Here is a 26,040-nt window from a genome sequence, read left to right as displayed (position 1 = left end):
CCTAAATTTGGGCTACATTAAGGAACTATCTGACTGAAATGAGAAGATGGATACACTCATGAGGCTGATGGGTGTAGATGCAATTTAATTCTAGAAAATACAGCCATTAATAAACTGTGGTTACTTCTCTTAAAAACAAACTGAAAAAAAAAAAATTCCTTAATACATTAATAAGGAAGATAGGAATAAAAAAACACAGCTGATGTTCTAGAAGAGTGATCCTAGAGAAAATATTATAAAAACTTCAATTTATGTAAACTTATATACCCACCTCTAGAACTCTTCCTTTCCTTTGCCTTGTAACAATCTAAGCAGACCACAAATCCACATTTTTGGCAGACCCAGTGAATGTTAAACAATGTTGCTTCACATGCATCACACATCTCCCGGACTCCTCTCACTGCTCTTTTCCAGGCAATTTTGGCTGAAATACAGAAAAAACAAAAATTTTAAAGGCAAACATGCTCTTTTCCAAGGCAATTTTGGCTGAAATACAGAAGAAATAAAAATGTAAAGGCAAACCGAGAACTTTCAAGGCTATATTAACTGAAGACCAATAGACTTCTTGAAGTAATTAGTAATTCTCTTTAGAAGACTCACAAATGATCATAAATGAAAAATAAAAATGGCTTACACGTAAGCAGGGTTTCTCAACTCTGGTACTTTTGACATTTTAGGTTGAATAATTCTTTGTTGGGAGGGATTACTCTGTGCATTGCAGACTGTTCAGTGGCATCTGTAGCCTCTACCTATTAGATGTTGGCAACATATCCTTAACTCCCTCAGTTATGCAACTAAAGATGTCTCCAGTTATTGCTAAGTGTCCCCTGAGGGGCAAACCAGTGATTTCAAGGAAGGGAAGGAAAAGAAGCTAATATTTAGAGCGTCTACTATGTTACGAACTATTAAGTACTTAAGTAAACATAATTAACACAACTTTCTCAACAAATTAACGACATAGTTATCTTTCCTATTTTCCAGACCTGCTTGATACCCAGAGAGGTTATTTGCCAAAGGAAACAGTTAAACAGGGAGTAAAGGTGAGATTCCAATGCATAATTGGGGTAGATTATGTCTTTATAAGCCAAATGTTGAAATTTCACAATTTGCATCCAAAGTGGGTTTAACACATTAATTTATGTTGTAATGGCAGAAACAGCAAAATGCTATTGTGATTTCATAAATGGTTAATTGACTCAATTCACCCTCTACAGGAAAATATCTGTAACCTTAAATACATATTGTAAAAAGGTATCATTATCATAATTAAAAATCAACAAGATTAGATAAGATTAGGGACTTCTTTCACAGATTAAACATAATTCAAAGAGAAATTCTTAAAACGAAATTTGTGCAGTTCATGTTATATTTAACTTCCTTACCATCCTTTTTCACCCAGGACAAAGCTGTTTTTTCAGATGTTACTAATTGACAGAACTTATCACCTATTATATCCAAGATATATTTAGAAGTCTCTATATCTAGTTCATCATCTTCGTAATTTTCATGTGTCCACAAACTCATAGCTTCATCATCATATTGGTCAGGAGAAGAGAAACCATCTATTCTAACTACTCCGTTTTTACTAAATGACAACCTGAAATATTAAAACATAAAAGCATTAGGTACCAACATATTAAAATGTAAGTCCAGTCTTTAAAGTTGTAAATTTATAATTATGTTTATATTGTATTATAAAATATGAATTACATTAAAAACAGGAAAACAGGTTAATTCTTCACACACTAATTATTGAATTAATTTAAATAACTCATAGGTGTTATGCAAATGGCAATAACTAGTACTAATTTTAGGTTATTTCAAGAAATTAGATCACTTACACTTACTTTAACAAAATGAAAACTGTTTAAGTGTTTGATGAATGACAAGAGTAAAAATGTGGGTCCAATGTTGCCCAGAGCAATGCTATTATTTCATACATAATCTAAATCAGGAATCACTAAAGCTGAAATGCCCTAAATCAACTTAAGCCTTTCACCAGGAGGACTTTAAAAATGCCAAGTATACATACATTTTCATTAATTAAATTGAAACATTACTGAAGTGACTGAGAACAAGGATGAAATTCTTAATAGTTTTATAGCAACCCCACTGATGTGCTTACTTGCTCTTAGCTTCTGATATCCAAATAACTACTCTATTCAGAGAAGTTTATAGTAAATGGAAGCCAAAATTGCCATTCTCTTACTGTCTGGTGGTTATTCCTCAATTATCTTGTACTTAACTCTCTTTACTCTCAAATAGGTGATGTCTAAAATGTAAGTCATACTGTATTTTTCATATGAACAGCAACATTTCATTTATCCCTATTTTTCATATCTTCATTATCTTTCCAAAGTTTCCTTCTTTTTAAACCAAATTTCTCCTTTTTGTCATAACCCAGCATCTTATTTTGGTTTTATGGTATAATGTTTGCCTGAATATTTCTTTACTTCAGACTTTTCCTAGATTTTCTTATCACCTCAAACCTACTTTCCTTTAGATTCCTTTTTTCATCTCTTCTGCACTTCCATGGGTATTACCTCTTATAATTATTCCCTGAAATTGTCTGTCCTTTGGGGATTGTTGGCTACAAAGTGAGGAGGAAAGAGAACCTGGTCCATTCTTATCAACATGTATTTTTGGAGGTCTACACTGGGCTACTAGCATAGTGTATTCAGCAGAGTAAAGTGTCTCAGTTTCTTAGGAAGATAATTACAGCTAACAATAGAGCATTTCATATGTGCTTAAGGACTTGGCATACTTTATCTCATTTAACCTTCATTAAAGCTGTTAGGTAGGTACTAACATTTACATTTTGCAGATGAGACAGGCTTAGCTGTCCTACCATAGTTAATAAACTCACACAGGAACTAAGGGACAGAGATGGAATTCACAACTAGAAATGACTGATTCTGGAGTGTGACATGTTAATTAGTCTTTACTGTCTGGGTTATCCAGCTGTTCTTTAGTTGAACTCTTACAAGTCTACCTTTAAGTTTTTAATTTTAAACTATTATTTGGTAATATTTATATAAAATTAGTATATAGGTTAACAACTGTTCACGAAAAAACCTTTTTCTCATTAAGAATAAATCTCTCAGAACAGAAAGGTCATATGGAACATGAATAATAATTATGTATTTAGCCTAATAGTTAGAAATTGTTAAAAGTTAGCACAAAAAACATTTAATAACTCTTTTATAATGTTTCCAAAACATGGAGACTCAAAGACTTATTCCCCCCATCCAAAAGGGACACTCAGAATAGCAACTATATAATTTCCAATACCGAATCAATAAATTACTTTTTTCCCAATCTCATATTTCCACTTACCGTCTAAAGTAGTAAAATCTACAAAATACTGGTGAGTGAGCTGGTTCTTCTCCTTTTTTACTGCGAATAAGTCTACATTCTCGGCACTTTTGTAAATTAGGCCCTATCTCACAGCAGGAGTCATCCTGTAAAAAGGATTCCCCAGTTTGCTTCAGCTTCTTGACTTTACGCCAATCTTTCAATACTGAACGAGGAATGCCAGCTGTAAAATCAGTAGGAAAGTTTTAGCAAGGTTATGCTTTGTAGAAAGTTAAACTCCTTGAGATTAAATTCAAGTCATATATATATACATGAAATTCAAGTCAGTATATTGTGATAATACAGTAAGACTTCAGTAAAGAAGCAAAGACATTAATAGCTCTAGGTACCAATTAATGACTAAAAAGTCTGCAGCAGCATTTCTATTTACTTACTAACCAATTCTACTAACCAAATGAACCTCTCTTATGTCAGGGTACTGAAAATGGAGAACTAAGTTTTCCAGCTGACTAAACTCTTTAAATATTAAATATTCATGTATGTATAATAGCAAACGTAAGAATCATTCATATTCTGTGTATATCAATAACTGAAAATACAGTCCTTCTATACCAAAAGTTGGTTTATGTAGGAGAAAGCTCTTTCAAGATCCACAGCAAGAACATAAAGATCAAAGGTTTATATATTTAGAAACTACAGGTTAGTCTCAACATATTTCTACTGAAATACACATCTGATTTTCCAAGGTAAGTGTGGCTCATTAAGACAAGTGGTAATTTTATAATACCTGTATTTGGGAGAAGACGTGCTGAGCTATTTCTCCTAACATCTTTCCTTTATTATAATACCCTGCATTTGATATCAACATACTGACGGTGGCAGTGTCTTTTAGAAAAATAAAAGCGTTCGAAGAAAGTAAAAGGAAAAAAAAATTAACTTGGCTATCTTTATTGATGAATTAAAAAAGCTATCAAAAAAGTAAAAAGGACAAAACTCTAATGCATTTTACAGTCTAATATATGAAAACAAAATCAACTTATTTACATACTCTACATCATTGCTCCATCACATTCACTGACTTCTGTTTAATAAGTATAAGAACACTGGCTCAAGTCATCTGTCATCTAGAGAGTAGGAAGAATTTCTGGACTGAGAGGAACTCCAAAAATTAAATGTTGTCTATTAAAATTTTTAAAAACGTATTTATTTAAAAGCAAGTTGGCCAAGTGCAGTGGCTCATGCCTGTAAGCCCAGCACTTTGGGAGGCTGAGGCGGGCGGATCACCTGAGGTCGGGAGTTTGAGACCTGCCTGACCAACATGGTGAAATCCCATCTCTATTAAAATACAAAAAATTAGCCGGGCATGGTGGCGTGTGCCTGTAGTCCCAGCTACTGGGGAGGCTGAGGCAGGAGAATCACTTGAACCTGGGAGGTAGAGGTTGCAGTGAGCTGACACTGCGCCACTGCACTCCAGCCCAGCGACAAAGGAAGACTCCGTCCTTAAAAGAAAAAAAGAAAGAAAGAAAGAAAAAAGACAAGCTACGTTGGGGTCCAGGCGCAGTGGCTCATGCCTGTAATCCCAGAACTTTGGGAGGCCGAGGTGGGTGGATCACTTGAGGCCAGGAGTTTGAGACCAGTCTGGCCAACAGGTGAAACCCTGTCTACTAAAAATACAAAAATTAGGCAGGTGTGGTGGCACGCACCTGTAATTCCAGCCACTGAGGAGGCTGAGGCACAAGAACTGCTTGAGCCCAGGGGGCAGAAGTTGCAGTGGGGTGATACTGTGCCACTGGATTCCAGGCTGGAATATATATAAATAAAATAAAATAAAAGCAAGCTATGTTGGGATCAGCAATTAGTTGTTGGCTTTAACTTCTAATTGTATTCTTATTGTACCCATATTACTGTATCTATATGTCAGACATTAGATTTACACAGTTTGCTATTTCTGACATGCAGAAAGAATAAACTGTATTTCCTACCCTTGTGTTTTCTAATCATGCCCAATGTGTGGATCAGAGGTACAGCTATTCTCCTGAGACTATATACTTCTTGCAGAAACTTAGAAAGCACTGTGTTTAAATAAACCATATGGAGTGGCCCATTTGAAATCAGGTCTAATTATTAAGCACTTCTAGAATTGCTGCCTCATTCTTTGTAATTACATGCTTTCCCCTCTCTGTCTCTAACTTAGGGTAAGGAGCCATTTGGCTTAATCCACTAGAGAAACACCCACGTGTATAACCACACACCACATCTCCCAGTTATGGTATAAACCCATTTCCAGAAGACTTATGGAAAAGGTTATTTCTTCCACTGTGCAAAAGATAGATTTTTTCCTACGAACTGTGTAAAATATTCAGAGTTTTTACAAGTTGGAATGAATGACAGAATTGTTATACTGCTGATAAGCTTTTATTTGATACACTTGCTTCTAATCATCTATTTACTTTTCAATTTATTACACTAGAATAAACTAAATACAGTCTATTTCCATTTTTATTATATGCCTTTAATTCCAGATAATGGAACAGTTCAGAGTATGGATCACCATACCACTGTGAACAAGTTAGATAGTACTAAAGAATCAGACATTTCAAAGCAAATCTCAATTATGTGACACAAAACAGGCACTTGGAGCTTTTTTCAATAAAATAATAAATGAGTACAAAGACTTAAAAGGCCCAATTCATACGGAGAGCTTTTGATATTATAATTTTTGCTTCTAGACAAGGCCACACATGACTGCAACTAACTCCTTTTATGAATTTAACTGTCATAGTATTTGTACAATAAAGAAAACTTCATCCTTCAATTCCATATATATATACTTTACTGGCAATATATAAAATCTAAAAGTTTGAGATTAAGATACTTAGTCAACAAAAAAATACCTAACTCAAATGATACTTCTTCATTTATAGTAAGAACCTTAGTTCTCTAGTAGCAAATCCACAAATAGCTGCTCTAACAGAAAACTGGGGAGGAAGAAAATAAGAGACAAATACTCGCCAAACATTAATCTCTAATGTGCCACCCCCTTAAAAAAATATTTTTTTTGGAGATACAGAAATTAACTGTGATCATAAACCACTGGTTTTGTGTATTGTAGAATTTATATATTTAAATATAGTGGCAGTTTCAGATCATAACATTAAATGTAAAAATTAGATAAAATGTAAGATAGAAGTAAATGAAACATAAAAATCAGTGGCGAAAAAGTGGCTGACTTTTAATTAAGAGAAACAAAAAGGTAGCAGATAGGAAAACATTCCAAAACAGTAGATAAAACAGAATCTATTATATCTAGCTTTAATGTACTAAGAAACACACTATTATGTGTATGTGTATATAAAATATATAATTATACAGGTATAATGGTGTATGTAATCACATTACACAGTTGAGGTGTAAGCTTAACTCATTCTTTTTGATTGACCATGACTGATGACAATTCTATTAAACATTAGAAAGAGAATGGACATTATTTAATCTATGAAGTAGATAATCCATTCATATTTAGAAGTTCCCTGACTTATGAATACCAACTTGAAGAACTTTTCTGTGCTCAGGAGACTGAGGCAGGAGGATTGCCTGAGACCAGGAGTTCGAGGCTGCTGTGCACTATGGTTACACCTGTGAATAGCCACTGCACTCCAACCTGGGCAATATAGGGAGACTGTCTCTAAAAAATATTTAAGGAAAAAAAAATCTTTTCTAGGTAGCCTAGAAGAAAAGCAAGTCAACTCTGTCCACAATTAACAGATGACATCTAATATTGACTTAATATTACTTTGGACTTGGTGAACAAATGGGTCATAAAACAGCCTCTCTAAAGCTACATGCTAGTTACCAAGCAGGCGAGATTTGACTAAACATTACAACCTGCGGAGAAAATAGGCACTCATTCTGGTCCTTTTCTTAGAACTTACTTGTGAATATGTATATTCGTCTCAAGATGAAAAGAGAATACGTACTTCACTAAGACTTAATTTTATAAATTTAACTTCACGAGAGTTTTCTAGGCATTAAAACCTGGAAGGTACCTATCTGGTTTTTTTGTTTTTGCTTTTTAAGTTTTACTCAAGTATCTGAACACCCAACACCAAAGGAAATGTCATATAAAACAGAAAAGAAACAATTAAATTGCTCACACTAAGCCTATTATGAATTCATGGGGGCAGTGAGGGAGAGTAAGGGGAACACATAAGAAAAAGCAACTCTGTATATAATCCAATATTCAAGTAAATGGCAGGTATCCTTCGATGTTAATCCCCCTCTCTGTCTTCTGACTATGCTTGCATTTCAGTCTGTCAGTCTCTGGCTCTAGTTGAGTTTGTCCTTTGTTCTTTCACTTTCTGACTGTCCTTTTCTATGACTCCATCCTCTTGTTTTCCTCTCCTTCACTTTGCCTCTGGTTTCCACACAGGCATGTGGGAAAACCTCATTCAGTTAAAAAGCACAAATGGGAGCCTTCAAGCATCCAAGTGCTTGTGAAAGTACTTCTTGAGTGTCCACACTGTCACAGATATTTCACACATTGTATGTGGATGAACACACGGACATAGTGAAACTAAGTGCTTTCTGCATTGTGCAACATACCTAAAAAGAAATAAGCAAACTGAGAAAAACTACTACTACAGTAAAATGATATAGAAACACTTTATAGTGAATATTACCGTTAAGTATTCCTTAGTTTGTCCAGCTGTAGCCACAAAGGATATAAAATCAGTTTTGAAGCTATTAATTTGGCAATTCTTTTTTTTTTTTTTTTTTTTTTTTTGAGACGGAGTCTTGCTCTGTAGCCCGGGCTGGACTGCAGTGGCCGGATCTCAGCTCACTGCAAGCTCCGCCTCCCGGGTTTATGCCATTCTCCTGCCTCAGCCTCCGGAGTAGCTGGGACTACAGGCGCCCGCCACCTCGCCCGGCTAGTTTTTTGTATTTTTAGTAGAGACGGGGTTTCACCGTGTTAGCCAGGATGGTCTCGATCTCCTGACCTCGTGATCCGCCCGTCTCGGCCTCCCAAAGTGCTGGGATTACAGGCTTGAGCCACCGCGCCCGGCCCTAATTTGGCAATTCTTTAACATCGAAATGAATACACAAAACCACAAGCCTCCCCTTATGTTAATTTTTACCCATTAAGGACTGTTTGAATGAGCAGCATTAAATAGATAATAATTTCCATAAGCTTCCCATTTTGTCACCAGATGATATAAGAGTGAAATATAGTCCACATTCATATTACTCTGAAGTAAAATTGGCCCTCCATTAACTGTGGGTTCTAAACCCATGGGTTCAACCTACCATGGATCAAAAATACTCAAGAGAAAAAAATATTCTACAAAGTTCCAAAAAAGCAAAACTTTAACTTGCCATGTGCAGAGTACTATGTTCAATCCTGCATGAATGAAGTGATGTGTAAGGATTGTGTTAGGCATTATAAGGAATCTAGAGATGATTTAAAGTATATGGGAGGATGTGTGTAGGTTTCATGCAAATATAGTCATACACTATTAGGCAATTTCCTCATTGTGGGAACTTCATAGAATGTACTTACACAAACCCAGCTTACAAAGCTGTACAGTATTTACTGTACTTTATACTACAGATAATTGTAACACAAAGTATTTACGTATCTAAACAAAGAAAAAGGTATAATAAAAACATAGTCTTACAATCTCACGAGACCACTGTCATATATACATTTCATCATTTTTTGTTTATTTTTTGAGACATGGTCTTGCTCTGTTGCCCAGGCTGGAGTGCAGTGGTGCAGTCATGGCTCACTGCAGCTTCAACCACCCCAGCTCAAGTGATCCTCCTGCCTCAGCTTCCCAAACTGATGGGATTACAGGAGTGAGCCACTGTACCCAGCTGTGCATTCTGTCACTGACTGAAAAGTTGTTATGCAGCACATGACTGTACTATGCTATTTTATATAAGGGATGTGCACATCTGTGAATTTTGGTATCCGTGGGGGGGGCCCTGAAACCAATCCCCCACAGGTATACCCAGGGACAAGTGTAACTGTCTTCTAGAAATGTGCCTCAAAATATGTGTATGTGAGTAGAATTTCTTTCCTGACTACATCTTGGTAGAGGTAAATATCTTAGCTGACATTACGAATCCACTTTTGGTGTGACAGCCATAACTGCATTTTGACAATTCTTAAAAATGGCCAAAATACGAGTAACTACTAAATTCCACGCTGAGTTATGCAAATTACCTACAATGACTGTCAGGTAAAACATATATTTCTACAAGTCTTTAAAAATGGAGGAATAAGTGTTCTCTCATTTCCTCTTAAAGGGGAAATGTTTGTGAAATGTAGAAACGAGATCAATGAGCATATACATAAAGCTAAGGCATGCAAATGAAGACAAAGGATGCCTTTAAGCTCACTGATCTTTAAAGCAGCACACTAATTCAGCTAAAACATTCAGCCCATTTTACCTGAGATAAAACAAAGTAACTGACTTACTATTACTGTTGCTTTGCAACTTCAGTTTACTTTTTTCTTTGGCACTCCTGCTGAGAACTCCATTGGGTTTCAAATCTTCTTCTATTTCACCTTTTCTCTTCTGCAAATCATTTTGCTTCTTTTTGTAAGTTGGCTTAGGTTGTCTTTTAGTCCTTTGCTCTGACTTGCTTTCACTTTCATCTGAGTCTCCACTTTCAGAGCCAGATTCATAAGTTCTTTTGGCTTTTCTCCTATTGACTTTATCATCTTTTACATATTTATCAACTATGATCTTACTATCTACACTATTTTGTATATCACTAGATGTAGAGGCTATTAAGTTGACAGAACATGGCTTAATAATTTCTGATACAGAATTCCCTGAATTTTCCATTTTATTAGTATTTTTATCTTCTTCTGAATGTCTGGTGAGCCAGGCCTTTTTCAGTTTAGTATGGTAGTTTGGTTGACTTGTCTGGGAAGCTTGCCCATTTCCTACAGAGTTTGCTTTGTTAATTGTACTACAGATTACAGTGCTATCAAGAGGAAGGGAGGCTGAAAGTGTCTGACTTTTTATAGCATTAGGTTCAATCTCACTGACATTACTACTTTTATACTGAGCTGCAGCCAATGCTGCCTTGTGCTTTTTTAAATGGATAAAATCAGTTGTGCCTGAGAACCCAGAACTGGGTTGAACAACACTTCCTGTCTTACTACTGGCTAACGTAACTGGTGCTGTGGTGCTGACCTTGCATTCTTGTTTTTGAGCCACTGGCTGACTGACACTTTTTGAAGATGTACATTCTGATGATGTAGAGGCCAAAATGGTATTTGATAAAGAAGAAATTGCTTCTGAACCACCCCAGCTGGAAACACTGGTAGTATCGGCAGCAGATGTGATTACATCCGTTTTGGTATTACACATTGTATTTACAGACATGACTGAACTGGGAACACTGCCCTGTGAGACAGCCTGAAAGTTTTTTTCAGATTTTGTGTGAACACTGTCTGAATTCACATTTGGCAAAATGATTCTTCCAGTTTCTCCGGCTTCTGCTAGTTTGAGGCAATCTGTTTTATGTGCCCCAGCTGAAGATCTTTCACTAACTCGATCTTTAGAAGCTAACTGCACTGCTGGCATACTATCAGTTTTTGTACTAGAAGATGGACGCACAATGACAGATGCCATAGCAGCCTGTAACTTTCCGCTGCTTTTCTCCACATGCCATTCGGTTTTCTCTTTGCTGAGGTTATTATTAGGTCTCCACATCTCTGTCAAACTCTGTTCTGAAGAACTCTTAAAATTTGCCTGAGAGTCTTTTGGCTCGGGTATTAGAGTTGGAGGCTTCTGTGACTCTTGAATTTTACCACCAGCATTTACTGGCATCACAGGAGTTAAAGTTGGAGGGGAAAGGCTACTATAGCTGCCTTCCTTTCTTTCCAGGCTGTGATGGATTGGTGGGTGAAATACTGGTGCTCTATGTAATGCAGGCATACTGCGGAGTGTATTTGTAGAAGAAACTGTCAAATGGGTAGGACTCCTACAGTCATTTCTGAAGGCTGTTACTGAGTGAGATGCAATCTGATGAGGAAGATGTTCTGGTATCTTGCCTACTAAACCTTCACTTTCTGGTTGGTGTTTAATCAAAGGTGGAGGCTTTGAAAGAGATGTTATAAATGAAGTCAGAGTTTGAGGATTAGCTGCTGCTGCTGCAAGAGCATTACTCTGTTTATCACCATAAATATTTGAAATTTCTTTGGATGGGTATGATCTTGGTGGTTCATTGACCACACTATTAGACAATGTAGTGAAATAGTTACTTTGGGGTAAACTCTGAGGCACTGAGTGCTTCATTTTATAAAGATCTGATACTGAGCGTTCTACATCCATATCTTGTTTGATAACATGGCTTTTAGGACTGGACGACGATGATGCCACTCTGGAATAATTCTCTCTCTCACCCTCAAGTCCCTTGATTTTAGTTGTAAAGGGAGCAACATCAATACTTTCTTGAAGAATTCGACGGTGTTCCTCTTTGTATTTGTTTAATCTCTCTCCAGTCTCCTGGGGTGGTCTCTGTAATTGATTTAATACTGGATCCACAAAATGCCTATGTAAGTGACAATCTTTTCCAGTCTGTGACCTATTTAGATCCAGGTCATTTTTTGCTGATGTGGATGCAACAGACCGTAATGGTTCCATAAAAGCTTTCCTTTCTAATTCTCTGTAAAGAAAATACACAAATATTTCTGTAACCACTTTTTCTTGCAAAATACAAAGATAGCTTCTATGCAATATCATTCTACTATGAAAGTAAAAGACATCTTTGCATGTACTCTATTATTATAACAAATGTGAAGAAATATCAAAACAGAACAAGCCTAATCTTAAGATATGTGTTAACTTAAAATTAACTGTTTAAAAGGCGAATTAAGAAAAATTATGAACAAGGTATTTATAATTTTTAAGCATTGGTGAACTTACTCCTTATGATGATCTACTAAAGTTTTTGTCAGTGGTGGACTGGAATGGGCTGTAATTTTAAGAGGCCGATGAGGCTCTGCACTGGAAGGTCTGACAGGAATGTGACTAAGTAATCCAATACCATCTGCTGAGGTCACAGGGGTGGGCTGATGTAGCCAAGGACTGGGAGAATTCTATTAAAAACAAAACAAAACAAAAAACCTAGATTTCAGTTACTAGAAAAAGCTAAACACCATGTCACAGTAGGACTGGGTATGATCTTGGTGGTTTATGAGTTCATTCAAATAGCAGCTTATTTGGGAAACTTGTAACTTTTTCTAAATACATCTTATGAGAAATAGTCAAATAATACCATAATTATACAGATTTTTCCATATCATAATCAGTATTAAAGAATAACTTATTGTCATCTTACTAAAAATAGATCTTGAAATCAGTGCCTTTAATTTACTATAAATGCCATTTACAGAACCTAGCTTATATGATTTCCTAAGATTTTAACAGCAAAAGAATATATATTGCCAACAGTAAAAACAGAATATTCCTAAAACACATTTCACCAGAATTAGAAATTATAACCAAATTAATCTGTCAATTTTTGTCAACAAAAATAATTAACTTTTCCAATGTAACAATTTACTGACAACTGGCAGATAATTACATTTCAAAACCCAAATGCACTCCCCATTTCACTCTAAGCTATAAACAAGATTGGACCATTAACCTTGGAGGTATAGAGGTCTAATAAAGTTAATTTTTTACATCAATATGCTGCCTGTCTCGTAACTGAAATATAGGGTGACAGCAACCTCTACATCGAGACATGCAGCTGATTACATGCTTAAGGATTTTTCTATATTCTGACTCACTGACATTCTTCCAGAACATGTTTTATGAATTTGTTAATAGGATGACAGTCAAATAGCAGGAAAATACAACCTCTTTTGTATTTTCTCTAATTTATTCCCTAACAAAGGGAACACATTTTACTTCTTAAAATAATGCAAAAGCAATATATCATGCCAAAAATATACTGCTATGAAATTAGATTAAAAACACACTATAGCCATAAACCCCACATAAGAGAAAAATACATAAATATACACATAAGGATCAAATATGTGTCTCAAACGACCTCAGTTCTAGAAGATCCAGAAATCTTAAACAGCAATCAATTATGGCAATGACAACAAAGTTTTGATCTATAAAATGCCATTCAAAATTATTTCTTAATAATAGTGTCTTATGCCTGTATTGTTTCTTCACTTTTGGTCAACAGTAGAGGGTAAGACATTTTTATTTTTTGCTCAAAATGCTATTCAAATTTACTCCTTTATGCTCTAATTTTATACAACAAATAAAAATCCGATACACTTGTTTTTAGTTTAACACATTTATGACCAGTTAGTAAAATATTTTATGTACTTATAAACACGTAGGCTAGACAGACATGGTCTAAGTCCATATATATGTGACACATACTGAGTATTGCTCCTTTCCAAGCCATTTTTAAGTTACTTAAATCCGTTTTCCAGAGTTTGGATATTAAGAAAAAAGACACAAATCTTTAGCAAGCTCTTGGCTACCCTGGGTTCCTCTAGCTAGCTTATCTTTGTGCAGCTGCAGCTACGTTAATGACATGAGAGTGAAGGGTCAGAATAAAAATGTGAGTGCAACAATAAAAACAGAAACCTTGAATTAATAATCTGAGTGCAGTAGGGCACTTGGACCACCAGGCCTGCTTTCTATTCTGGTAAAGAGGATAATATAGTGATTAGTGATTCTTCACTGAGTTTGACTATGTAACATACAGGTTCTAGTAGGACTCCCATCTACTGCAAGATCAACAGCACCCTCCAAAATGGTAATGGGAAGCTTGTGATCAATGGCAGCATAATTCTCGAACTGAGATCTTGTCAACCTCAAATGTGGTGATGCTGGTGCAGAATAAACTGTGGGGATCACTGGTGAGACTTCATTAAATGCCAAAGGTCATATGAAAGTAGAGCCAAAAGGAGTCCATGTTTGCAACAGGAATAAACCACAGGAAACATCTTTCAAAACTGGTAGACCTTATGCAAGATGTAGCATCAACCATTTGGTGCCTCTTGTCATCAAAGTTAATCCATCACATGGTTGGGCTTGATGGCTCATGCCTGTAATCCCAGCACTTTGAGAGGCCGAGGCAGGCGGATCACTTGAGGTCAGGAGTTTGAGAACAGCCTGGCCAGCACGGTGAAACCTCGTCTCTACTACAAATACAAAAAATTAGCCAGGTGTGGTGTTGCAAACCTGTAGTCCCAGCTACTTGGGAGGCTGAGGCAGGAGAATCACTTGAACCCAGGAGGCGGAGGCTGCAGTGAGCTGAGATTGCATCACTGTACTCCAGCCTCGCAACAGAGTGAGACTCCATCTAAAAAAAAAAAAAAAAAGTGTATCCATCACAACTTGGGAATGATAAGGAGACTCGTGGCCACTGTCTACCCAAAACATAATCTCTCCTTTCACAAACTTTTGGCATGACGAACAGCATGCTTTTATCTATTGGCATCAATAATGTTATATGTAAAAAATATTATCCCTGAGTAAAAGAGACAGTCACTAAAATTGCCTTCTAAATCACCACCCCCAACTGTGATCTCACTTTACTTTAGAAAGCTGTCAAAAAAGATAACATTAAGGTGTTAAAAACACCCATGTGAGGCAGAGGTTGCAGTGAGCCGAGATCGCGCCACCGTACTCTAGAGCTTGGGTGACAGAGCAAGACCCCGTCTCAAAAAAAACCCCACAAAAAAACAAACAAAAAAAACACCCATGTTCACTGTAGCATTATTCACAATGGCCAAGAGGTGAAAGCAATGCAAGTGTCCACAGACAGATGAATGGAGAAAGAAAACAGGGCACGCACATACAGTGGAATATTATACAGCCTCAAATAAGAAGAAAATCCTGTCACATGTTGCAACATGGATGAACCTCAAGAATATTGTAGTAAACTAAATAAGCCAGTAACAAAAGGATAAATATTCTATGATTCTACTCACAGAAAGTATCTAAAGTCATGAAAACCACAGAAACAGAAGAAAGGCGGTTGCCAAGGGCTGGCGGGGAAGGGGAATTAGTGTTTAATGGTTATACTTTCAGTTTTACAAGATGAAAAAGTTCTAGAGACCTGCTGCACAACAATGTGAACATACGTACTTAACACTACTGAACTGTATACTTAAAAATGTTTAAGATGGCACATTTAATGTTATGTTAGTGTGTGTTTTTTAACCACGAAAACAAACAAGGTGTTAAAAAGAGATTCTGGGGGATACTTGATGAGCATCCTAGGATGTACAAAGGACAAGGCTGTCTCCTGGGAGTTTAAAAGTGATATCAATTTTTCCATTTTTTATACCGGGGCAAGTACTGCTCTCAATAACCATTTTTTAGTGTAAAAATGAATTTGCTATAGAAACCACATAGCTCATGAATGAACAAGAGCCTTATACCACCACCTTCAGCAATACTGTGTTAGGCAGACAAAATCTCAGCTGCAGCTTTACCCTCAAATACTGGGAATCTGCAACCTTGAACACCCTTAAGGGAACAAGGGGGTTAAATAGTCAAACATTGTACTATACCATTAATATACAAATATACATCTGGAGAATATAATAATTTGTTTTTAAGAATAATTTGATAATATATATCAAAAGCCTTACAATTTTATATAAATTTTAGAAATTTCATTTCTGGGAATTTGGCTGAGCAAAACAATTATGTATAATTTGTATTATATATTATAATTATCACATAATTATTGTATAATTATAATTATGCATAATTTGGTATAATTTTTATACCAAAAATCAACTAGGCACGGTGGCTCATGCCTGTAATCCCAGCACTCTGGGAGGCCGAGACAGGTGGATCACAAGGTCAGGAGTTCAAGACCAGCCTGCCCAACATGGTAAAACCCTGTCTCTACTAAAAATACAAAAATTTGCCAGGCATGGTGGCAGGTACCTGTAATCCCAGCTACTCACTCAGGAGGCTAAGGCAGAAGAATCGCTTGAACCCAGGAGGCAGAGGTTGCAGTGACCCAAGATGATGTCACTGCATTCTAGCCCAAGTGACAGAGTGAGACTCCATCTCAAAAAAGAAAAAAGAAAAAAAGAAAATATACCCAAAATTTATATGTATAATAAATATTACAATCTATAAAGTTTTACTTCCTTAACCTAACTCTTTTTATAAACAGGCTTTTCTGAGGTTTCAGCTCCCACTCTTGAGGTTACTAAGCGTATGGAAAAACAACCGAAAAGTTCTAACATATTTTATAATAGGAAATGACCTAAAAAATAGATGGAATATTGAAAAAGCACCTGTACATGTTCATTTATATTGATATGTGGCAAACTACAGTGTAACTTACCCTCCTTAATGAAGCTTCAGCATTAACTGCATTTTCTGGGTGAACCCACTTAGAAGAAGGCAAACCGAGTCCTGAGTATGCATGTGTTCCATTTGGATACTGCCAAATAATTGGATAAAGTCCAAGCTGATTATATGAAGCAGAAGGATGGGCTTGTCCAAGAAGATGAGGTGACTGGTGCTGTAACAACTGTTGTTGTTGCTGGTGTGCTAGTGCTAAGTGGCTCAAGCTGCTGGCATGAGCACTCTCTAGTCGTGGGTGGCCACCAAGTAAGGAGGCAGTAGGCACTCCAGGTAACACAGTGGGAAGTAAATGAGGGTGATGAACAGCATGGTGTGGACCACTAGTCAGAGGATGAGTGTTAATGGTAGGTAATGGAGTTTGACTAGATGATCCGGCTAGTAAATGGGGTGCAGGAGTTAAGGCAGGATGATGGGTACCTGGATTTAAACAGGTTCTATGAGATGAGGAGTGAAGAGGAAAAGGATGCTGGCTTAGGAAAGGTGAAATATGATTAGCTCCTGTTTCTGACCCGATAAGTGCAGGATCTCTGTAAACTGTAAAATGCTCATTTTTATCAATGATAAGTGGACTCTTTGTAGTTTCTAATGTACTGCTTCGAGTAGGAATTGGATGAAAACTGCATCTTGACAGCTCATGTTCTATCTTATTTGCCAGTCTTCTTTCACCAGTAGCTTGGCTGTTCACATAAGTGGTCTTAGACTTTACAGAATCAGGAGAATGAGTTATTTTGGGTTTAACAACTTCAGGTGACGGACTGGATTTTATCTTGTGAGTATCTACTGAAGTATTAAGTTTAGATTTTATAGTCTCTGGAGGTGGACTTCGCTTATGCAGCTTATCTTCCATGACAGAAACTGCACTTAAAGGAGAAATGTAAGAGACATACTTCTCTTTTTCCATGTTCAAGTGATCATTTCCTGAAGAAGCATTTGTAACACTTGATTGGGTAAGATCCACTTTAACTACATCACTGACCCAGCTCTGGTCAGAATCTTGTTTTGCTGTTTCCAAGAATTTTGCATTTGCAATAGAGTGTTTTGAATCACTAACATTAGGATCCATTTTCTGAAGTGTCTGAAGGCCAAAGGTACTTGAGTTTTCCTGAGCCACCTTTTCTAAATTAGTGTCATTTGTAATATCAATAACACATTTTGGTGTGGGTGGTCTGGATACAAACTTCTCCTTTGGTAGTAATTCCATGGTATGTGTTTTTTCCATACTGCATTCCTGAGGAAGTAAATCATTAGAATTATGATCAGAAACTGTGGATTGTTCTGACGAATGGATAATCATATCTTCTTGAAGTTGAGTGTCAACAGACTTCCGCTTCTCTGTTTCTTCATGTTTTTTATCTTCCTGTATTTGATCCCAGGGAGGCTGGCTATCTTTTAGGGTCTCTTCTCCTGCCTTCTCATTATTATGGGGTTTTCCTTCTTCTCCATTTATTTTTGAAGTATTTTTATTTTTCAATTCATTCTCTGACTTCTGTTCTGATGAATTATCTATTATTCTCTTATTTGAATTTTCTGAGTCGCTGCTCTCAGAAAAGTCTGAAACATTGTCAGTTCGAAGTCTTTTCATATTTAGTTTCTTTTCATCCTCCTCAGGTTTCCTTCTTTTATTCATCAAGTGTTTGTTTTTACCTTTAGGGTTTTCTGTAGGATTAAAGAAAGAACAATCTTATTTTTCACATTAAATAAGCATATTTTAAAATGTATTTTTGTTTTGTTTTCATTCCCTTAAAAAAAAAAAAAGTGGGTCCTACCGCCTCGTGATATATAATCATATTTTTCCTCCTTCATCTTCTCTTCATCTGGTATACTGCTATCTGAGCCCTTCCTCTTATTTGGACGGATACTTCTTTGTTGCTGTTGCTGGTGCGTATTCTGTTTTGGTACAGCAGCTTGGGAGTTCATTGCTGGTCTGGGACTATTTGCTTGAGCACGTGTATAATGGCTCTAAAAACAACCAATTAACAGTAATTGTTTACTGCCTGGTTTCTACTAGCCTAAGGAAAAATATTTTACAGAAATCCATCCCTAATAACATACATACGTGAACAGCGTTGACGTTTTGATTGGCACGAGACCTGCGTCGTGATGTAATGCCAATATTTTCACCTTTTAACAAAGAGTGAACAACATCATCTAGAAAGGTCATTTGAACCATAGAAGGATCGACATTCTGTGGTTCTAGTACCTAATCCATGATACAAAACAAAAACAAAAATTAAATAGAATGAGCTAATCAAATATTTGGTATAATTTCTTTACTCGGTAGAAATGTTTAGAAATCAGCTTGGGATCCCTAATTTATAAGATTCTGTTACAATAATTTACTTTATTCACTTAAGAAAAAATTACCTTTTTAACATTCTGAAACTTACCATTTCAACTGCTAACCAAGAATTAAAAAGCAAATATATTTACTGCAAGTACATCTTGAAAAACAAGGGTATTAATCAAGAATACAGATGCCAACAATGATACTACAAAAGCACAGATGCCAAGATATGAAATGTATTTTAAAAACAGAAAGTAATTTTCAAAAAGGAGTTGTAAAATAAAACTCAGTGGTAGACTCTAGGGAGAAGAAAAAGATAAAAATTGTGCAAATGAATAATTTTTAAAATGTGGTTAAAACTATTTTAACAATTCAAGGCAGTTTTCTACTTTAAGAGGTAAAAGTTTGTCACTGTTTTAGGGAAAAAAATCAAACGCAATGAAAGAATAACATTTATTTAGCATTTTATCTACATTTTAACCGAAGTATTCACTTTGAATTGTGTATAAAAGAGCTCTATCAGATAATCTCCACAATCCAATCAGGCAGGAAGGTATAAATATCTATTTTTTTCTACATAAACAACAGCTTTAAAAATGAATATTTTTTGTATTAAAAAAAAAAACCTGAAATCTCAAGACTTTCAGACTGGTACTTAAGACTCCATAGGATTCGGGCGCGGTGGCTCACGCCTGTAATCCCAGCACTTTGGGAGGCTGAGGTGGGCGGATCATGAGGTCAGGAGATCCAGACCATCCTGGTAATATGGTGAAATCTCGTCTCTACTAAAAATACAAAAAAATTAGCCGGGTGTGGTGGTGGGTGTCTGTAGTCCCAGCTACTCAGGAGGCTGAGGCAGGAGAATGGCATGAACCCAGGAGGCGGAGCTTACAGTGACTGAGATCATGCCACTGCATTCTAGCCTGGGTGACAGAGTGAGACTCCATCTCAAAAACAAAACAAAACAAAACAAAGAAACTCCATAGGAAACCTATAATCCTTAAGATTCACCATAAAACTTAACTGAGCATACCAACACTGACATCTGAAGAACTGTAGCATTTGTGTTTAAGTTTTCACTGATGAAAAGAAACGATTTGGGAAACATTTTTATTACTGGAGGGACAGAAAAACTGCAACTCTGAGAAAGAAAATTTTAGCTGATCTAAGGATTTTAAAAAGACTAATCAATTAAAAGAGTTTAATGCCTCTATTTTAGGAACTGATTTTATCAGTGTTGAAATAAATTGAGCATCACTGTCTCCCTATGACCTGAAATGACCTCTATGAAATATCAGATACACTTAAACTTACTAGAATTACAGGACCAAAAACCATAGAGAAAAAAATTATTTAGTATCAAATTGTTGATGTATTTTGGGGGGCACAGACGATCTGAACTTTTAAAATCTCTATAAAAATATCAGTCGAACTATTTACCTGATCATTCATAACGATCATGGTGCGGGTGAAGAGATCATGATGAGTAATTATGCCAGTAAACCACTGGGTGGCAGAGTCTTGTCTATATACTCTCACTCTGTATCCATTTAAGGAATAAGGACCTTAAAAAAAAACACAAGAAATAGAAATAACTTAAATGGAGACGTTTTCATTTAATAACTGCCTTTTAGAAGAAACATGAGCTAGTGTATAATAGTAATATATCCAACTATCAGTTTTCAAAAAAATGTTTTAGAAGTAAATAAATATCCTTTCAAATGAATCATTCTGAAGTTACTATATACACTGCACTAGACCTACATACTTCCTGATTCAACAGAAATAAAATAAGAGAGAAGGAAGGTTTCTAGGATCACAAGTTAATAAGAGAACAGTTCAAAATGCAAAGTTACAATAGTGTAGAATGCAGTAAGGTCACAAAGCTACTTAGTAAGATTGCGGAAGTTGACTTACATGGTTGAAATAGAAAGGTTAACTTGCAACTTGATGTTTGAGTCTTCTAGTTGCCAAAACTTTACCATAAACAACTACAAATTTTGATTTGCTATAACAGCCAGGAAAAGCTGCTAAAAGTCTTAAAAAAGAGATTGGCTAAGTGAATTTATACATACAGCACTAAAAATTTTTAACAAAATATGGTACACTTTGGTGTTAAACTCACTTTTTGAAAAGATATTCTTGTATAGCTATCCATTAGAAAATTTAAAAATTAAATATTAAAGATATTTATCTACAGATATTCAGATATGTCTACTAAAACAAGTCACTCTACAGAAGAGGATACTGAGATGAAAATGATCTTTAATTCACAGGTATTAAAATGGTATCAAATACTTTAACAAAGAACTGAAAGGGAAAAAACTGCTGTACCTTAATAATTTATAAAATGCTTTCAAAATTTTCAAGTGCTTATTTAATTCTCTCTCTTAAGTATTGTTAGCCCTTTTACAAAAATCAAGAAAATGAGAAGTTGACAGATTAGGTAAAATTTTAAGTCAAAGATCTGGGACTGAATTTATTTTTCTGATGTTCTTTCTTCTACAGTTACAACAGATTCAACAATCCTTTGCCAGCTTTAAAAAATATATATATAAATCAATGAACTGTAGAAAGTATTCCATATGACCTGTAAATTAAATACATTCATCTAGAGAAAAGTAAAGATGTTGACTGGCTATAATTTAAGGGAGGTGATGCATAAACAGTTTAGTAGCCATATCAATTATATAAACTTCAGTCTTTTCTAACTATTGAAGAATAAGACTTTGTATTAATTTTTCTAAATAATATAGGACATGCTTATAGAGTAACTTCAAATATGATCAGTTTTCAATTCCCATTAACAAACAGTTTAAACTGGTTTGTTCCCACTACTTAACATAGGTTAGAGTCAGCCTCACATAATTCTGCATCGAATGAATAGGGACTATACTGCCCCTTAATCTTTTCTCCTCTAAGGATACAATGCAGAAACAAAATATTATTTTTATACAATTTGCCTGGTTTCTTCAACAAATTAATTGCAAGGAAAGGTAACAAAAAGAGCAACAAAGGGAATGTACCAAATAATCACCATGTGTGGACCTTTTCGGAATCCCTTGATTTTAAAAAAACAAATCAAACCTGTTAAAATATTTGACATTTGTAAGACAAATGAAAACTTGAAATACCTACTATTTAAAATTTAAAAACTATTACTTTTTTCAGAATAATGTTTCAGCATTTTTTTGTTTTAAAAAATGGATAGAGCCGGGCGCGGTGGCTCAAGCCTGTAATCCCCCAGCACTTTGGGAGGCCGAGATGGGCGGATCACGAGGTCAGGAGATCAAGACCATCCTGGTTAACACGGTGAAACCCCATCTCTACTAAAAAATACAAAAACTAGCCGGGCGTGGTGGTAGGCATCTGTAGTTCCAGCTACTCGAGAGGCTGAGGCAGGAGAATGGCATAAACCCGGGAGGCCGAGCTTGCAGTGAGCTGAGATCTGGCCACTGTACTCTAGCCTGGGCGGCAGAGCCAGACTCCGTTTCAAAAAAAAAAAAAAAAAAAAAAGGATAGAATAGGGTGATGTCTGAAATTTGATAGAAGGGGGTATGGACAACACAGGATCAGTCAAGATTTGATAGTTATTGGGGCTGGGAGATAGGTGATTCACTGAAATATTCTATTTTTGTATGTGTTTGGAATTCTCCATAGAAAAGTTTAAAGAATATTTAACCTAGGAAGAATTAAATATGTAGATGATCCACTGCTGTACATGCCCATATACAGCAAACAGCTTTGGGATTCTCTCTTGATGCTTAATGGCATGGAAGTTGACGGTTGAGATAAACATGGGAATTTAACAACAAAATTCCATTCACAAAGACATTCGACAACTGTTCATGCCATATTGTCTCACTTTCCATTCAATTTCCAAAAAGCCTGTATTTACAATACATGATTTTACTGACAGAAATGGGCATTGCTAAAAATTATCAAACCCCACTGGTTCGAAGGTCACATGTTTTAACATACTAAACAAAGGAAACAAAAGACTAGTAAATTTCTGAAAAAGGTGCACTGATGAAATAGGCCACTTTTACCAGATACGAAGAATATTCTTCAAAAGAAATAAATGGTGGCTGTGGGCAACCCTCTACTGCAAACAATGCTTCCTTACACCTAAAGAATTCCATAATATGCAGTTTTCTGTCAACAAAACACCTGTGTGTGGCTGTAATTTCATGACAGGCATTTAGCTCAAATAAGTTAATAAACTTGTGAAATTATCAACTTTCTATGAAAATTATTATGACTCTGCTATTATTTTCCTGGATATATATAACTCAAAATATTGGACTGGGCCTTCTATTTATATTGCACACAATTGAATAACCAAAACCAAATATGATAAGTTGCCTAGATCCAAAAAACTTTAATGCATAACTTCAAAATAGTTACCTTGCATAAAAATCTCCTGAACCTTTTGTTCCTTTACCCAGACTTTCACTTCCTCGTGAAGCTGCGGGTTGTCCCTGAGAACTGGGTTTAGGCTGTCTATGTCGTCCTAGAATTATAGATTAAAAGAAAGGTCCATGTTACGCTCTCCTACCATTAATGTTACAGACTTTCCCTCCTATACATTCTAAGGACTGAAGAAAATTCCTTTGATCTAAATGTACCAAAAACACAAATTCATGAGTTATACTTCATTGGCAACTGTATAACAAAAGAGCGTAAGAAATTAATCTGTGGTAAGATTTGACCCTTGACAACAATGTCCTAAAGTCAAAATCTGAAATTAATGTGTTTTCTAACTTTTAAAGTATAGCCTTATTCATATCTTTTTAAGGGATTCACTGTTGGAAGCAATATACAAATCAAATAACATCAGGTCATTTAAGGGTGTTGGCAGAAGAACTGAGGTGAACATTTTAATGCTGATATATACACAGATGACTTACTGACCTTCCCATAATACTTAACCTCTAGAGTTTGAAACTACTTTTATTCTGTTCTAATTTAAATGTCATCAAATTAAGTTCTACTCACAGTCATCTGACCAGTAATTTTACTGCTAAAATTTTTATTTCTTGAAACTAGCGCCAAAGCATCCAGACAATCAAAAATACATTATTGATGGTATTACTCTTATAACAGGGTGGATCTAGACATAGAAACAACTGATTCTCTCTCACTGGAGATGTGAATCACACAATCACACGATGTCCCACAATTTGCTGGACTCTGACATTCTGTTCTCTCTCTAAGTACCTCTGCTGCTTCTGCAGTTGAGATCAGCCGCAGTAACACGAGAGTAGCTGGGAAGAATAACAGACCAGCACTGTCAAATGGCAGCTATTTTAAAAGTGGACAGGAAGGGCCAGGTGCAGTGGCTCACGCCTGTAATCCCAGCAACTTTGGGAGGCCGAGGTGGGCGGATCACGAGGTCAGGAGATCGAGACCATCCTAACACGGTGAAACCCTGTCTCTACCAAAAATACAAAAAAATTAGCTGGGTGTGGTGGCAGGTGCCTGTAGTCCCAGATATTCGGGAGCCTGAGGCAGGAGAATGGTGTGAACCCAGCAGGTGGAGCTTGCAGTGAGCCGAGATCACTCCACTGCACTCTAGCCTGGGTGACAGAGTGAGACTCCGTCTCAAAAAAAAAAAAAAAAAAGTGGACAGGTAGATCATGGAAACCAGTGAATAGAAAAGAGCTAAACTAGGTGAACTATATCTGATGAATAAAAAACAATTTGGCAACTTTGAAAAGCCAAAAAGTTGTTGAAGTGTAAAAAATAAAAAAGGACCCCTAATCAAGTAGGTCATACTTTACTCTTCAAAGTCTATCCAGGTATAATGTTTCCTTCTCATACTGCTTTTAAGGCACTACTCTGCATTTTTAGAGTAATATTGTGGTAAATATTCTATCTGATATGTACCTAAACACAGTGAAAGCCAACAGGACAAAGTAAGGGCCTTCAAATTAATTAACTATGTTCCTTGGAAAATATATAGAAGTACTGCTTTATAGCAGAAGAAAATACTAGAATGAAAAAATGTCATACAAATAAGTAGGCAAAATCTGTCATTTTGGAAGGAAAAAAAATGGGCATTAACATGTCTTTCTTTACTTTGCAAAGAAACTTGCTAGCAATCTCTTTTCTCTGCACCCCCTCAATAATACAGCGGACACTTAGAAAGTCCTATCAGACTCTAACCCGCTTAATGCACATCAGCTGACAGTCTAGTCTATAACAAACAGAACACAGGAAACTTTTTTTTTTTCTTTTTGAGATGGAATTTTGCTCTTGTTGCCTAGGCTGGAGTGCAATGGCGTGGTCTCGGCTCACTGCAACCTCCGCCTCCTAGGTTCAAGTGATTCTCCTGTCTCAGTCTCCCGAGTAGCTAGGGTTACAGGCTCATACCACCATGCCTGGCTAATTTTTGTATTTTTAGTAGAGACGGGGTTTCATCATATTGGTTAGGCTGGTCTCGAACTCCTGACCTTAGGTAATCTGCCTGCCTCGGCCTCCCAAAGTATTGGTATTATAGGCGTGAGCCACTACACCCGGCCCATAGAAAACTATTTTACAAGGAAAACCATTACTAATTTCAGACATCTCTGACAGCAAGTTCTTTTAAAATGTCTGTCACTTTAAAACTTCCATACATAAACATCCATATACCTTTTCCATAATATAGGGAATTATAAACAGTTTTTTCTGTGCTGTTTTATTTTCAGAGACAGTCTCACTCTCGCCCAGCCCGTAGTGTACTGGGCATGATCTTGACTCACTGCAGTCTTCGCCTCCCAAGTTCAAGCGATTCTCCTGTCTCAGCTTCCTGTGTAGCTGGGATTACAGGTGAACGCCACCATGCACAACTAAATTGTGTATTTTTAGTAGAGACAGGGTTTCATCACGTTGACCAGGGTGGTCCAAACTCCTGGACTCAAGCGATCTGCCCACCTTGGCCTCCCAAAGTGCGGCGATTACAGGTGTGAGCCACCACGCCTGGCTATAAACTGTTTTTAAAGAAGCACTGCCAATACCTTGCAGACAAGTACAGTTTATATAACCAGTTGCCTGTGTTGAAATTTC

At 36.3% G+C, this 26,040-nt stretch overlaps 1 protein-coding gene across 7 annotated transcripts in view; it reads right to left on the bottom strand.

Moving 5' to 3' along the window:
- JMJD1C (jumonji domain containing 1C) overlaps positions 1-26,040 on the bottom strand; it is a 364,249-nt gene that overhangs the window by 30,065 nt on the left and 308,144 nt on the right. For 3 of the 7 annotated variants that reach the window (XM_007963314.3, XM_073019110.1, XM_038010366.2), the window contains 10 exons: positions 23,398-23,503; positions 20,431-20,555; positions 18,763-18,906; positions 18,473-18,665; positions 16,684-18,362; positions 12,261-12,433; positions 9,797-12,000; positions 3,337-3,538; positions 1,383-1,597; positions 272-424 (listed from right to left, as the gene is read on the bottom strand). In XM_007963314.3, coding sequence (XP_007961505.3) covers positions 272-424; positions 1,383-1,597; positions 3,337-3,538; positions 9,797-12,000; positions 12,261-12,433; positions 16,684-18,362; positions 18,473-18,665; positions 18,763-18,906; positions 20,431-20,555; positions 23,398-23,404 — 5,095 coding nt within the window. In that variant the 5' untranslated portion in view covers positions 23,405-23,503. Of the gene's footprint in view, positions 1-271; positions 425-1,382; positions 1,598-3,336; positions 3,539-9,796; positions 12,001-12,260; positions 12,434-16,683; positions 18,363-18,472; positions 18,666-18,758; positions 18,907-20,430; positions 20,556-23,397; positions 23,504-26,040 lie in introns of all 7 variants that reach the window. The other 4 variants (XM_038010370.2, XM_038010369.2, XM_038010371.2 and 1 more) reach the window with 3 other exon arrangements.

This window comes from Chlorocebus sabaeus, chromosome 9 (genome assembly GCF_047675955.1).
Source record: "Chlorocebus sabaeus isolate Y175 chromosome 9, mChlSab1.0.hap1, whole genome shotgun sequence".
Taxonomy (NCBI): domain Eukaryota; kingdom Metazoa; phylum Chordata; class Mammalia; order Primates; family Cercopithecidae; genus Chlorocebus; species Chlorocebus sabaeus.
The sequence above is the reverse complement of the archived record's forward strand: the minus strand, read 5'-3'. Positions and strand labels throughout refer to the sequence as shown.